At 39.0% G+C, this 14,402-nt stretch overlaps 1 protein-coding gene across 2 annotated transcripts in view; it reads right to left on the bottom strand.

The window, feature by feature from the left end:
- Positions 1-12,292: 12,292 nt before the first annotated feature.
- Positions 12,293-14,402, bottom strand: part of CAPS2 (calcyphosine 2) — a 28,071-nt gene continuing 25,961 nt past the window's right edge. For both annotated transcript variants that reach the window (XM_031055579.1, XM_031055580.1), the window contains one exon: positions 12,293-13,563. In XM_031055579.1, coding sequence (XP_030911439.1) covers positions 13,388-13,563 — 176 coding nt within the window. In that variant the 3' untranslated portion in view covers positions 12,293-13,387. The remainder of the gene's footprint in view (positions 13,564-14,402) is intronic.

The raw sequence follows: 14,402 nt of genomic DNA, 5'->3' as shown, positions 1-14,402 counted from the left end.
ACTCTTTCTACTACCTAATTGATATTCAAACAGTTATTGAACAGCTAGTGTGTGTTTTTAAAAGACTAGGTCCATTCAATAAAATATTCTGGAAGGAGTCTTATGTTTCACTTAATTCTAACTTTTACTAATCTTCTAAAATCAGTTCAAATCTGAGACATAATCTACATATGACAGTGATTTATTTGAGGAAGTCAGCACACCCTCCCTCACATGCTACCAAAAGCAATGGAAACACACTATAAGGACTACAGAGGTTTTCAGGTGACTGGCATTGTTGCACCTAGTTTCTGTGTTTCACCAAAGTTCAACACGAATCCTCATCTGTCATCTTCCTCCTTCCCGTGACTAGCAATCTCCATTCTTTTGGTTAATTTTTAGGAAGAGACCATAATACAAATGCCTCAAGAATGCAGGCATATGCTTTAACAGATCATCTGAAGATGTTTGCACTGATGATCATTGAGGCAACCCAGGAGCAGCAGTGATTTAATTGATTGTCAGTGTATAGAGGATACTTTGTAATAATAATTTTCTACTATTGATTCAAAGTTTAAGAATTTTGTTTTGCAATGCTTTTGTGTTCCCACTGTGAATAGCTATAGTTTACCTATTAGAAAGGCAACTCCAAGAGTTCAAGGCACAGAAGTCTCCCACAGAGCATCACTGACTGAGGCAGGCAGATTTGAAATCAGATGCCTGAGCAGTGTGGGAAGCAAAGAGGTTTCTTCTTAGTTTCTGCAGTCTCATATGGCAGACCCAATCTCAGTGCATGCAAGCTTGATTAATTTTGACTGCCTCCATTCAGATGCAGTCAAGTTTTTCCTCTCCTAATTTTTTTTGTGCTACTTTGCAGACAAGATTGCCCAAATCTGGACTGAGCTGTCTACTGCCATGGAAACAGAGCAGCATTCTCAAGAGATAAACACTGCATCTCCTCTGCTTGTGCTTAGGTCTTGCTTGCCAAAGTTAGAGGTGCTGTTATAGATTTCTGCTATGACCCATAAACTGGAACCATTACCCTACCAGACCAGGAAGAGCCAGATAGGAATCACCAGATCCACTGCAGGCAGCATCATCAGCATTTCCTACTCAGAGACAAGGTGCCAGTGAGCCTTAAACAGCTGTGTAAGGTCATGCTGAGGTGGGAAGTCTTGCCAGAACAACCTAACTAACTGTGAGTTAGGAGCCCTTCTTATTATTAGGCAAATAATACAAGGTTGTAAAACTGCAGGTTTCTCTGTGCCTTTGAACAAGTCAGGTTATATACTTAGAGTAAAACCACATTGGTCACACTGACTGTTACATTTAGCTGTCAGAGGACATGCCATGTCCATGCTGATCCTGTAAACATTTCAGCAACATCCGATACCCTTGAGATCTTTTCTCAATTTGTTTTGAACTGCAGTGCTCTTGAAGAAGTATGCCTTCCTTAAACTAAAAAAAAAAGAGCTGGTTTGGACCAAGGTGGGGTAGGTGCAGGCTGAGGGGCTGCTGTTGCAGCAAATACTGCTGAGCACATCACCTGGGTCGGGGACAGGGGGAACAACACAACCAACAAAACATCAGCCACAGCCACCTACCTGTCCTGGGTGTAAGTGGGGATGTGGAGAGATGTGCCTGGACTGAAGGAATGGGGCCATCAGGGCATAAGCAGTCTTATCTGAGACCCTGCACACCTCCTGCATAGGCACCCAGAACAGAGACAGTGTTAGTCCTGGACTGATCTGATCTGTCCAGCCACAGAAACAAGGAAATGGGGATCAACCTCTAACATCTGTGTCCAGGAAGAGTGAATATCCACTTCACTTTTTGCTGGTCACTATAGCTGTGGTGATTTCCATAAACTTTTACATACTCAGAAAGAGAATGATACATGCCTTAAAGTTCATAGGCTTTGCTTTTTCTTTGGAATGGGCAGACAGCATAAAGAGTGTGACAACAGAGGTACCCTAAAGCAGCTGCCTAAAGCAGCACACTCCTGCCAGGGACTAACCAAGACTCTGCCACAACTCTCATGACACCTTTTCTTGAGAATGGGTTGCTGTAAAACCTCCATTTCCCTCCAGCTTGAAAGCACACAGGCTAAAATGTCCTGAAAGTTTAATACCCCTTTTTAAGAAGACATTTTCACTTCAAGATCCCAGCTCATATGCAGCAGCATGGGTATAAACTTCCTACCAGCTTCTGGTGGGAATTCAAGGTGCCAGTTTTGTAACTTTCACCCTTCCTCTTAGCTTGCAATTCAGCCTTTAAGAGACTGGCAGAGAGACAGAAGTCAATCAGCTGTAGTTGGGACCACCATTTAAATGTGCAAGACAGCTGCTTGCAAGATGTGCACAGGGAAGCCCCTTGCTGTCATTATGTTCCACTCAGGTTGTCATCTACTTTTTCTCAAGATCAAGGTTCACAACAGCACACACACAAAGCCAGCAAAATTCTCCCTATTAGATTTTTTGCAATGTTAACTGTCATGACATGATATTCTCATATCATGTAACAAGTGTTTTTTATAAAACTTTATGCAGCCAGGAAATATCACATGGGAATTCAAAGGCCCTCTCTAAAAAATAATGGCTTCTAAAAATCTGCTTGCAAATTGCCTAAACAAAGAAAATCCTTGTAATATTTTTAATCCCTACCTATCTAGGGACCTACCTTAGTGTTCCTGCTAGACTATGCAGAGTTGAAGATTTGCTCTGACTTTTCACTAATCTTTTCATACTATAAATTGCTGCCACAGGTACTTGTTTAGCAAGATGCAATTTGAGATGCTTGCTATTACATTAAAAGTGAGCTGTTTGTATCATTAACATAGTATCCCTCTCTCCCATCCTCATGTCTTCCAGGTCTCATATTTTTTTCCAACTCATATTTTACATTTTCTGAGGCAAGGATTATATCCCAATGTAGTAGTGTGCATTGTGTTTTGCTCAGGCCTTGACACATCTTGTAGGCTCTTCAAAGCTAGAAAGCACATCAATGAAACAGTCACTGATGTCCCAGCTCAAAGAGATTCAGCAGCAAAAGGGGAGGCAGAGCAGAAGAAAAAATGCAAAAAGAGATGCTCTGAGAGCAGAACTGCTGACTAAAATATACCTTTAAATTTCTCCCACTACTGTGATTCCTCCTCCATAAAAGGAAGCTCTAATTTAAAACCTAGCAGTATCATAATTAATGTGAATATTATGCTAATCCTGGGGGAGAAAAAAGGACCACTGCTTATCAGGTTCATTTACATGCTTTAATAACTCCTTGGCTTAGGCTCTTAATACTAATTTTGAAAATTTCTTAGGAGGTTCCATGTGCCAGCTCCCACCCTACAGCCACCAAGCCCTTCCCTTAGGCAAAATGTATTGAAGATGGGCAAGAAGTCCTATGGTTCATCATCTCTTCTAAAGGGAAAATCATCCCCACATTCTGTTTTGGTGACAGGAAAATCAGCTTCCTGCTATAGAGTGGACAAAAGGCATTTCCAGAAGCACAGATATGACACCAGCCTCCATTTATATTTTTTTAGATCACTAAACTGACACCTACCATGCCAATTCTTGTTTGATGCTTTTGAACAGTTTTTATCAAGACAGATATTAAAGCCAGCAATTAAAACTCAGTCTAAACTGATGTTGTCCTCATTCTGGGTTGATTTTTAAAAAAACATATTTTTCCACCTTTAAATTGCTCATAGATATGTTAAGAATTCACAGCCTACATTCATTCTGCTATCAAATAGTCTCTACAGCCCAAGAGTACAATTCAATCTAACAAAATATCAAATAGACTGTCTTTGAAGTAGAAATGCAAAGGAACAATTTGTAGTCCATGTTATTTGGAACTAATACAGCTGCAGTTTCTAGTACTCCTTTCATTTAGTGAAATAAAAAAACAATTAAGCCAAAAAGAATACTAAAAAGTTAGTGATCTTAACATAATCCTGACTAGTGTCTAAAGCAACCTTGTGGACTGCTCCTTCAGGGTGAAAGGCAGTTCACAGTTTTATGTATTATTTATGGTAGTAACTTCACAGGGGAGGAGGAGGAGGAGGAAGGCGCTGCAGACATTAATACAGTAGCAAGTTGACAAGGAGGCTGAAGAAAAATCTCACCTGGAAATAGCAGTCCTCCACTATGTTTACTGAATAAAACCTTTCACTTCACCAGGTTAGAGGCAGCCTAACTTAAGTAAAAGAAGAAAAGAGAGGAGCAGGAAATAGACATCCTACATCTTGAACATTGTTGTAGACAAGCAAGCTTTGCCTTGTCTTACCTGCATTTCTGTGCATCAGACTGCAACTGGGATTACTACACATCTCAAAGCCTAATAAAGATATCTTCAGCTGACACAAAGTATTTTCCATAGATTCCATTTCCATATGGTATCAAAAATAAGCAATGGTAAAACCTATTCTAATAAATACCTGCACACATAATCATATTACATTTATTACATGCGTAAGAGACGATTTACATACAGTGCCTGAAAAAAGCTGCTGTTGAACACCTTACATTTTGGTTTGGCTTCCTTTTACCCTTACCCTTGGCTTTTAAAAAGGTAATGATTAAAACAATAAATTTTTTTAAGTTCTTCTTTATTTTCCATTAAAGATTCTATGTTTATGCTGTGGATTTCACTAACAGGAATCCTATGAAGCTAAACTGGAAAGGAGATATAATACTTCTAGTCAGGTAAAGCTGATGCAAACCTCTTAGGAGCCTGAAAAGAAGTATAAGCACAAAGCTCCCACAAAACTGAGACCAGCTCACACCAGATTTTCCAGCAAGAACATCTCCCCATATCTCAAGCGTGGTAGCATTCACCATTTCACTTCAACTGACATGGTGCAAGAAAAATCAGTTCTTGAAAGAAAATTTGTGAGTTAAAATCACAGTGTCAGCAAGACTTAATAAAATCAGGTTGTGAAAGGAAAGAGAGAGGGAGGAAAGACATATGATATAAAAGTAAGCTCTATAATGCAAGTACCTCACTGGCAAGACCTTGACCAGAGCACCGCACCTGGTGTACAACATTGAATTCAACAGAAGGAAAGTACCCATTGGCGCTTATGGGAGAAAAATGAGAATGGTCTTCAATCTGTCCTGTTAATGCAATTTTCCTAAACAGCCATATTTAGCAGACTTCAGATCAAAGGGGCTGTAATAATAGTTTTCAAAGCTGTTACATAAGGGAAGGATGGGCTAGCAGTAACTGTAATCAGCTTAAACCATAGCAAGAAGTATTCAGGTCAGTCAGCAGGCAACTTGTACCAGCAGCAGAACAGATTACCTGGGAATGTGGTGGAGCCTCCATCACAAGTGAGAAAGCAGCACAACTGGGGTTTTTTTCAGATAATACAGAATAATAGAGTAGACAGCCTTGTAAAATCTCTTCCAGCCAGATCTCTTCTGACAATGTGAAGGAAGAGTATTTACATGGACCAATACTACAGGGTAGGCTTTGCTTTATGACTGGTGTTCCAGAAGGAAGAGAGAAGTCAAAAGATATGAATGAAAATAAAATATTAAAGACTAGGAATGTCATTGGAGCTACTATTTGCTTTTATCTGTCGTGTCTCCTCTCCTTTACCCCAGAGACTGTTCTTGCTGGATGTTAGTTCATATTTTGATTTAATTCTGAACATATTTTAGCATTATGGGTGTTACTGAAGAAGCTCATTTCTGAAAAGGATGCTCCCAAAAGAAAAGTTTGGAGGCATACCAAGATAAAACTGGAAAGAGAACTTAGAAATCACATAGTCTCAAACAAGGGGAAAAGCATCAAAAAATAAAAATGAAGGATATGGAAAGTTAATTACCTGGCACTGACAACTGATTCCCTTCTAACTGCACTAGTTTTAATAAATAAATAACTGACTTTTTGGAGTGCCTATTTCCTGTGATTACTTTGATCTATGCAACAATAATATCTAGAACAGATACCTCTCAAAAGCATATTAAGCCCATAAAAAGCAGAATATCTTGGTTTAAACTGTGTTGCTACATTAGGCACTTGCAAAATGATTGTTCTAAGGGAAAAATAAAAGCACTGGTTCAACTTTTGTTGCTGTTTCCTTTGGTCATGAAACACTAAGAATGGAGAAGAATTCAAGAATGTCTAGAGGATGAAAACAACTGCAGTATCCACTACTGAAGCCTGCAGTTAATCACTGCATCTGCAAGGCAAATGCTATTGTCAAAAGAAATTACTTCAGGGGAATAATTTTACCACTGTGAGTGCAGGATTTAATTCATGCCAAGACAAATCATAGGATCCCAGAATTAGACACAGGAGTGATTAAGTGTTCACTTACTCAACACAAGTTGTAAGAAAAAAAGGAATATTTTTTTAAGATACACCTCCAAAGCTGTTATTTTAGCTTTCACTGGTATTAACCTGTCCTTTACTATAGCAGAATGGGGTTTCCCCATGTGAAGTGTACAGCGGTGTAAAACAGTTATCATTCAAGGCGTGTTTATCCCAAAGCAAGTTTTGTGACTCCTCATCTGGGCCACCCAGGGTGCTGAGGATCTCACCTCAGCCCCCAGCCACCGTTAGGGTTAGTGCTATGGTTTAGAGAGTTACAAAGCCTAGAGCTCCAGGGATACCCGGGCTGGAAAAGGCATGCCAAGGGGAGCATGGCTTAGCATGAGCATTGCTCCTTTAAAACCTTTCCAATTTGGGTCTCCCACTTTCCTCGGGTCCTCAGGCTCAACCCCAAGCTGCCACTATGATTAGGGTTGACTGCACTGGAACAGACTGCCAGAGAGGCTATGGAGTCTTCCTCAATGGAGAGATTCATATAAGATGTGGCATAAAACAGAAATATGTGGAAAAATAGAGGCTGAAGTGTTCAAGGCCAGGCTGGATCAGGCTTTGAGCAACCTGGTCTGGTGGAAAGTGTCCCTGCCCAAGGTGTGAGAGACTGAAATGTTATGGCTGATGGCTTCAACATTGTTATGAAGCACTTTTTGCCCATTCTGGCAAAACTGTATAAAGAAGCTCTGACCACTGAACTTTGGAGTGTGAGTTAAGCAACCTTAGGGAAATTGGGATAAGATAAAGGTGACACTATTATCTCAGGACTAGGCAGAAGTGAACAAGGCAGAGGGAGAAGAATGTATCCCCAACGACAGGCAGGCAGCTTTGCCTCTGCCCCCACCAGGGCAGCCCTTCTCACAGTGCTGGTGCCTGCTGGCCTCAGCTGTCCCAGGGGACAACCTCCCAGGTCTTTGTCCACTGGGAAGGAGTCCAGCAAAGAGATTCTTTGAGATGACTCAAAAGAGCAGTTTGAAAGCCGTGTTGAGTGTCTAGATGGAGAATTCTCATTAATTAGACAGCACACCTTCTTAAAAACCATTTTTCCTTCATTTTTCAGAATTTCTCAGGTTCCTTTTTTCTCCTAAAACTGGGAGTGGAAATTACGGTAAAAGGTCAGAAGACAGGAGTTAGAAAAAGCATACACAAGCCAGCAAAAGCTGTTAAAATATTAAATATCTTGCATGAGAATGGAGCAAAAAATCAAACCACAAAGAAATTACTATTACTTTTCTCAACTCAGAGCTGCTTCTCTGGGGAGACTGGACATGCTAAGTTCTGACATTGGCAGCAAATGCTGATACTGAAGTTTCTGTGCACATATCCAATTAATTCCACCCAATATGTAACACATGAGAGAGGAGGAAAAAATTATCCAGAAAAGAGGTAGTCAGACACTACGAATTCCAGATAAACACAACAGATGCTCTAGTAAACATTAAAGAAACTTGTGATAAGCATCTATTTTTTTGTATGTGTTTTTTTTGCTCAAAGGTATTTTTTATGAACTTTAGGCCTCAAGTTCCTCACAGTCAAAAAGGGACACTACAAAAGTACAGGAGTCACAAAATAAAAATATTTCATAGGGTCATGATGCAAATAATGTCTTAGCAAATTTCTTTCCTAAGTACCTTCCCATCTGGTTAATATTATGAAATGTCCCCTGTGAAACAAATAGCCTAAATAGACCTCTTGCATCAGTGGAGACATCTGATGGTTACAACCGAGTAGTTCTGACTCAGCTTGTCAAAGACAAGATGGTTAACAACATGAAAAGCAAGTACTGAACTATCTCAGTCTCTGAATTGCTAAGTATAAAGAAGGATAAACTATTGCAGTAATATCAAGGGAAAAAAAAGCATGTGGTTTTTCTACCTTCCTTTTTTTCTGACACAGAAACTTACCTGTTCTCTTCAACATATCAGAAATCAGTTCTAGGCTTTTTTTCTATGTGGAGATAGCATGCTTAAAACCAAACCAAACCAAAAATAAAACTACAAAAACAAACAAAACCAAACAAACAAAAAACAAAACCACAAAAACACTCTCACACAATAAAAAATGCATAAACAAAAAAAATCCCAACTAACAAACCAAATAACCAATGCACATAAAAACAAAACCCCAAACTCCAAAAGTAAGCAGCACGTCCCTACAAACACACAGTGGTAGATATGTTTTTAATCTTTTTGTTGTTCTGGCCACAAAGATGCACACAATTTGATCACCTGGCAGTAACCTATGGAAAAGAAATGAGTTTTTGAGTGTGAATCAGTAAAAATGCCTCCTCTCAGCACAAAGCCAAACCTGGTGAGGATGCTGTATTTCCATTAGCAGACAAAGTGAAGCTACTGCAGGGTTGCTCTTTGTGTGCCTGTGCTTCGATTTTTCAAAGTGGTCTTAAACGTTCCAGCTTAGAGTGTCAGTGCATATTCACTTAATGAAGTAGTTACAGACCTTAAGAATAAGGAGTTAAATCACTTAACTAATTTCTGCTTGTCTTCTGGGAGCCTGCACATCTAATACGACAAAATACATTCACACCATAATGCACTTCTGATGTTCTCAACTACAGCAAATTGCTATAACTTTTTAGCAGAAGTGTAAATCATGGTGGCATGAAGACAACTAGTTTATTAAGCAGTGAATTTCAGTGAAGGATCTTGAGAACCCCACTTTAAGTAAGATCACACTCTAATTTGGAAAACATGGGCAACTCTTAAAAAGATAGCAAATGTAGAAAGCTTTATTTGAAATGCATTTAAAGGCAGTAAACCCAGTAGTTTTTAAACCCAGTAAACCCAGATGGTTATAAAGCTACAAAGCATTGATTAAAGGAAAGGATTCAGTTCATTAAATGTTCACAAGTACGTAAGAGCAAGTCAGAACACAATTATTCAGGCCGTTGAGACAACTCTTAATAAAAAATCAGATACCGCAGACCTTGGTTTGAATAGTTACTGTGCATTTCTACTCACAGTAAGCATGGTGGCAAACCTTGGGAAGAATTGGTTTGAATTCTTTGCCACCATCTGAAGTTTAGACAATGAGAAAGTGTGGGCAGATAAGATTGACTTTTGTGAATGCCATTAAAAATTCACATAGACATCACATCTGATGAGGCAACAACTGATCACAGAATCAGTAAAGTTGGAAAAGAGAGTCAAAGACCTGAGTCCAACCTTTGACTAAACACCACCATGTGCTAAATCACTTCTTGAACACTTACAGGGGTGGTTACTCCACCACCTCTCTGGGTAGCCTGTTTCAATGCTTGATCACCCTTTTGAAAAATTTTTTGTGACAAATTTTTCCAGATGTGTAATCTCAACCTCCCCACATTGCAGCTTGAAACCATTACTTCTTGTCCTGTTGCTGGTTAGCTGGGAGAAGAGGCCAACCCCCACCTGGCTACAGCCTCCTTTCAGGTGAGTGTAGAGAGCAATGTCTCTCCTGAGCCTCCTTTTCTCCAGGCTAAACAACCCCAGCTCCCTCAGCTGCCCCTCATGTGACATATTCTTTAGACCCTTCACCAGCACTGTTGCCCATCTCTGGACACGCTCCAGCACCTCAATGTCCTTCTTGTAGTGAGGGGCCCAGAATTGGTGATGTGTGGCCTCACCAGAACCCAGTACAGGGGAACAGTCACTGCCCTGCTCCTGCTGGCCACACTATAGCTGATACAGGCCAGGATGCCACTGACCTTCTTGGCCACCTGGGCACATGCTGGTTCATGTTTGGTTGCTGCCAACCAGCACCCCCAGGCCCCTTTCCAGCAGGCACTTTCCACCCACTCTGTCCCCAGCCTCTAGCGCTGCATGGAGTTGTTGTGACCCAAATGTAGGACCTGGCATTCGACCTTGTTGCCCAAGTGTAGGATCCCACACAATTGGCCAAAGCCTATTGATCCAGCCCAGATCCCTCTGCAGAGCCTTCCTACTCTCCAGCAGATCAATACTCCCACACAGTCTGCAAACTTACTGAGGGGGCACTTGATTCTTGCATACAGATCATCAACAAAGGTATTAAACAGGACTGTTGGGGAAGATGAAACAGGAAAGCCTTATAAATATGATTGTCTGGCAAAAGATTTTGAGAATATAGAAACTATAAGTGAGACTGAAATGAAAGCAAGCTTTGAGATACCTTAGTTACTGAACAACTGGAAGACAATGGTGTGGCTGGCTGGAGGTAATCCCCTTTTGATGAAACAATACTGTCTGCCTGCAGATGGGTCCAAGGGTTAGAGCAGACCCTACTAGCTTGGCAGAAGGGGTCCAAAGAGTAGTTTTTAGAGTTTAAAATGTAACACAGTATGGTAATGTAGTGATTCTTATAGGCTGTATGTAAATGCTATAGGATTCATATATTGTACTAGATTGGTTAGTGAGAATTAGAATATTCAACACAGATGATTTATTGTATTGTAATGGGAACTTCACGCTCTTACACTTTTATTCTCTTACCCTTTTACTCTCTTACCCTCTCATCCTCTCTCCCCCTCTCTTCTCTCAGGCCTGCTCTGAGCTGTGGCTGGCAGCTCCCAGCAGGGCCCTGCACCCACTCCCTTTGCAAGAAACCGCAAGTTCCACGACCTGGCTTCAGAGATCTCTTGTCTCTGTCCGTCCCGACTGTCCTACAGCCCGATGCTCCTACGCAGGACTATCCCCACTACCGAGCCCAGGGAAAACCACCAATGACTGTTCACCAGCTGGATGTAGCTCCATTCAGCACCACCCTCTCGGACCCAGCCATCCAGCCAGTTTCTTACCCAGCAAACAGTGCAGCTGTCCAAGCCCTGAGCAGCCAGCCTCTCCAGGAGAAAGCTGTGGGAAATGGCATCAAAGACTTTACTGAAGTCCAGGTAGACAACTGCCAAAGCCTTTCCCTCATCTACTAGGCACATCACTTGATCATAAAAGGAGATCAAGTTGGTCCAGCAGGACCTGTGTAAATGTCCTTGTAGTTAATAGAAATTACATAGCTAGCAGGTTTCACACAATTACCACAGTACTGCTTTCATTTTCAGGAAAATTTTTACCTTTAGAATTTATCTTAGATTATCCTGTTAGGGATCTGTCTTCAGATAAAAAAAAAAAACAATGCAGGACTATAAAAGCTATGTTCTTATAACAGCACCTCATTTCCATGATAACAACAAAATAAATTTGCAGGAAATATGACTTATACAGCTTCTTCTGACAAGCAGGCCCACTTAGTATACATCTATTTGTCTTGAATTTTTCCATTCCATAGGAAAATGTGGAACAATTTTCCTAAAATCTTCACAATAAAATTAAACATTGCATAAAGAAATATGTCAGTACCTCATTTCACAATCACTTTCATTCATTAAATTGAGCTACAGTTTATCTGTTGGTACAATTCTAAGTGAAAAACTCTAAATAGAGCATGATTCTTTAAAAAACTAACAAAAATGTGACTTGGCATTTTTTCAGCAATTTGAATGGACTCATTAATGAGCAGATCCCTCTACCACCACCTAAAGTTTCCCTTCTCAGAATTACCAGTTCCAAGAATACTAATTAACAAAACCTTTCCAGCAAGAGAAATCCAGCAAGAATGGGGAAGAAGAAAATCATAATGAGTCAGAAATCTTGCTCAGAATATGCATTGACAAAATCTGCTTTTCTCTGTAAAAAAAATATTACAGACTTTTGCAGCCCCAAAAGAACCCACCCAAGATCCCTCATCTGAGAATTTAGAATAGAACTTCCAATACTTGTTACACTTGAGGTCATGGTCAAACAATCCAGACATAAAAACACACAAGTTATTAGAACAAGGAAGTACTATATCTAAAATATGCTAGCCAGCCACAGGAGACCAAAGTCCCTCATTTCAGCATCCATTCCAGCACTGCCCTTTAATTCTATGAAACACAAATTCTGTCTCAGAGGAAGATTGCTTTAACAACAGACCATAAATTCAAAACCAGGCAGACAAGCTTAGAGGAAAGTTATATATTTTAATTGCATAGGCTTAAGAAATGCAGTTCAACATACAGTTAATTTCAGTGACAGGTGTATGAAAATCAAAGTCTCTCTCTCATTAACTGTGTATTTTTATTTCTTAACACAAAGAACTCTACAGAATTAGCAAGATGTATTACATTGAAAAGCGTACCTGCCAGAACATTTGAAATAGCAAAGAATATTTTAATTTATAATTTAATTTTTGTGGTTGCAGAGGTGGTTGTTTTGGGCCTTTTTAAAATACTTTTCTGTTTTATACTTTCAGAATAGACAGGGAATGCTGTATATCAGTTTGACAAAATATATAATTGCTATGTTTTAGTTTAAAAATCCCAGCAATATAAAGACAACAGATATTTAAATATCTTTTTTAAACCATTAGCAAAATACAGGAAAGAAAAATATGCATTACAAAATACATGTATGATTACTAAAACCTTTGAGATCCAATGCTCAGCTTCAGATGCCTGATCAAAATGACAAAGCAAGATCAGTCAGGAGGGTGCACAGCTCAAGGGGCTAAATGCTGTGAACATCTCTGCACTTTCAGTACAGCAGACATCCTCAAAACTGGAAAAGGATGACCTGCTCTCTTTCAAGCTAAGTACCAGCATAAGAAAAAATAAGCAAGACAAAGAATGTTAAAAGAAAATTTCTGAAGGAAAGCTACCATTCACATTTATGCAGTCAAATGTGAAGCTTTTCACAATGCATCATAAAACAAAATTTTCTCTTGCACATACCCCTTCAGGCATTTTATTATTCTAATTCCCTCTTATTTTAAGATAGGAAACTTTATTTTAATACTTTTTAAAATGTCTTTTTGTATGGGAAACAGCCTTAATAATTTCCAGTGAAAAGACATGAACAGCATTTTTATTAGAAGAATGGCTAGCATAACTCAACAGACACTCCATGAAATTTGCCATGTATTATTCCAAAAGCATCTGAAGTTTTCTGTCCCTGATATCAGTTTAAGACACTAATTATAAAGTAATGCCCATCAAGATTAAATCCTCTCTTACTTAGTCACTCCTTGTTTAGAAAGTGTCCCTTCTTCTTTTTTGTCATCTTCCACTCTAAATTCCCCATGAATTCCTTAAGATATTAACAAAATCATCATCACCCACAATTCCAAAACTTAATCCTTCATAGTAATCTTCAAACTCAGAATAGGACACTTCATTGGGGTTGCTGCAGGACTCTCCTAATGCTTCTAGAAATGATGATTTAATTTCTTCTTCTGCAGTTTTGCCTGTGAAAGTATATTTTTCTATTAAATACATTTTAAAGAAGAGTAAATATGTAGCATTTAATATACTTCAGGCAAGGAACTTCCAAATTTTAGCTTGCAAATATTTTTTTCATTAACAAATTCAATATTCTGATTTCAGAATTAAGTCATTGGTTCACTTATTACCACCTGTAGAAATTACCTTACTTTAATAGCATGATAGAATTAAGTATCCACAGAAAACTCAGGGTCAGCCAGTCACAATTAATTATGAGAACTTGGAAATGTTTTTCTTCAAATGACTGCAAAAGCTGCATAATGCATTTGTAAACTAAAATTCTGAAGTTATCTTGTAAGAAAGTGCATGTTTACTGTAATAAAACTTCAAAGTTCTGGGAAAACTTTAAGATGGAAATTGGCATTTGAAAAGTGTTCTGCAATTTACATCTGTGTCTTAGCAATTTTATAAAGGTACTCAAAATTATTTCATTATGGAAAAAAGTAAAAAAAAATATGGCATTACAGCATTGGAAAAAATATCATATATTGTATCCCTATACCCCCTGTAACTTCATGTGTTATCATTAAAATCACTGGCAATATAAAAAAGCCCCTCTCTTCTACAGGTAAAAAAGAAAGGGTCATGACATTATGGAGACTTTCACAGTGAGTAGTTTGGTACATGGAGGTTTTGTTTTCTAAAACAGACATACAAGTATTTAAATTCCTATTTTTTCAATATCAGACTTTAAAAATTTTTGAGAATCCTGAAAAAATAATGAAGAAACCAGCATTTCCTCTGTACAGGATGACAAACCTGTCCCAGAAATAAATTAAGTTCCTTCTGAATAAATTATTCA

The sequence above is a fragment of the Geospiza fortis genome, unplaced genomic scaffold (assembly GCF_000277835.1).
Source record: "Geospiza fortis unplaced genomic scaffold, GeoFor_1.0 scaffold166, whole genome shotgun sequence".
In the NCBI taxonomy this organism is placed as follows: Eukaryota; Metazoa; Chordata; class Aves; order Passeriformes; family Thraupidae; genus Geospiza; species Geospiza fortis.
This window is presented reverse-complemented; position numbering and strand designations above follow the sequence as displayed.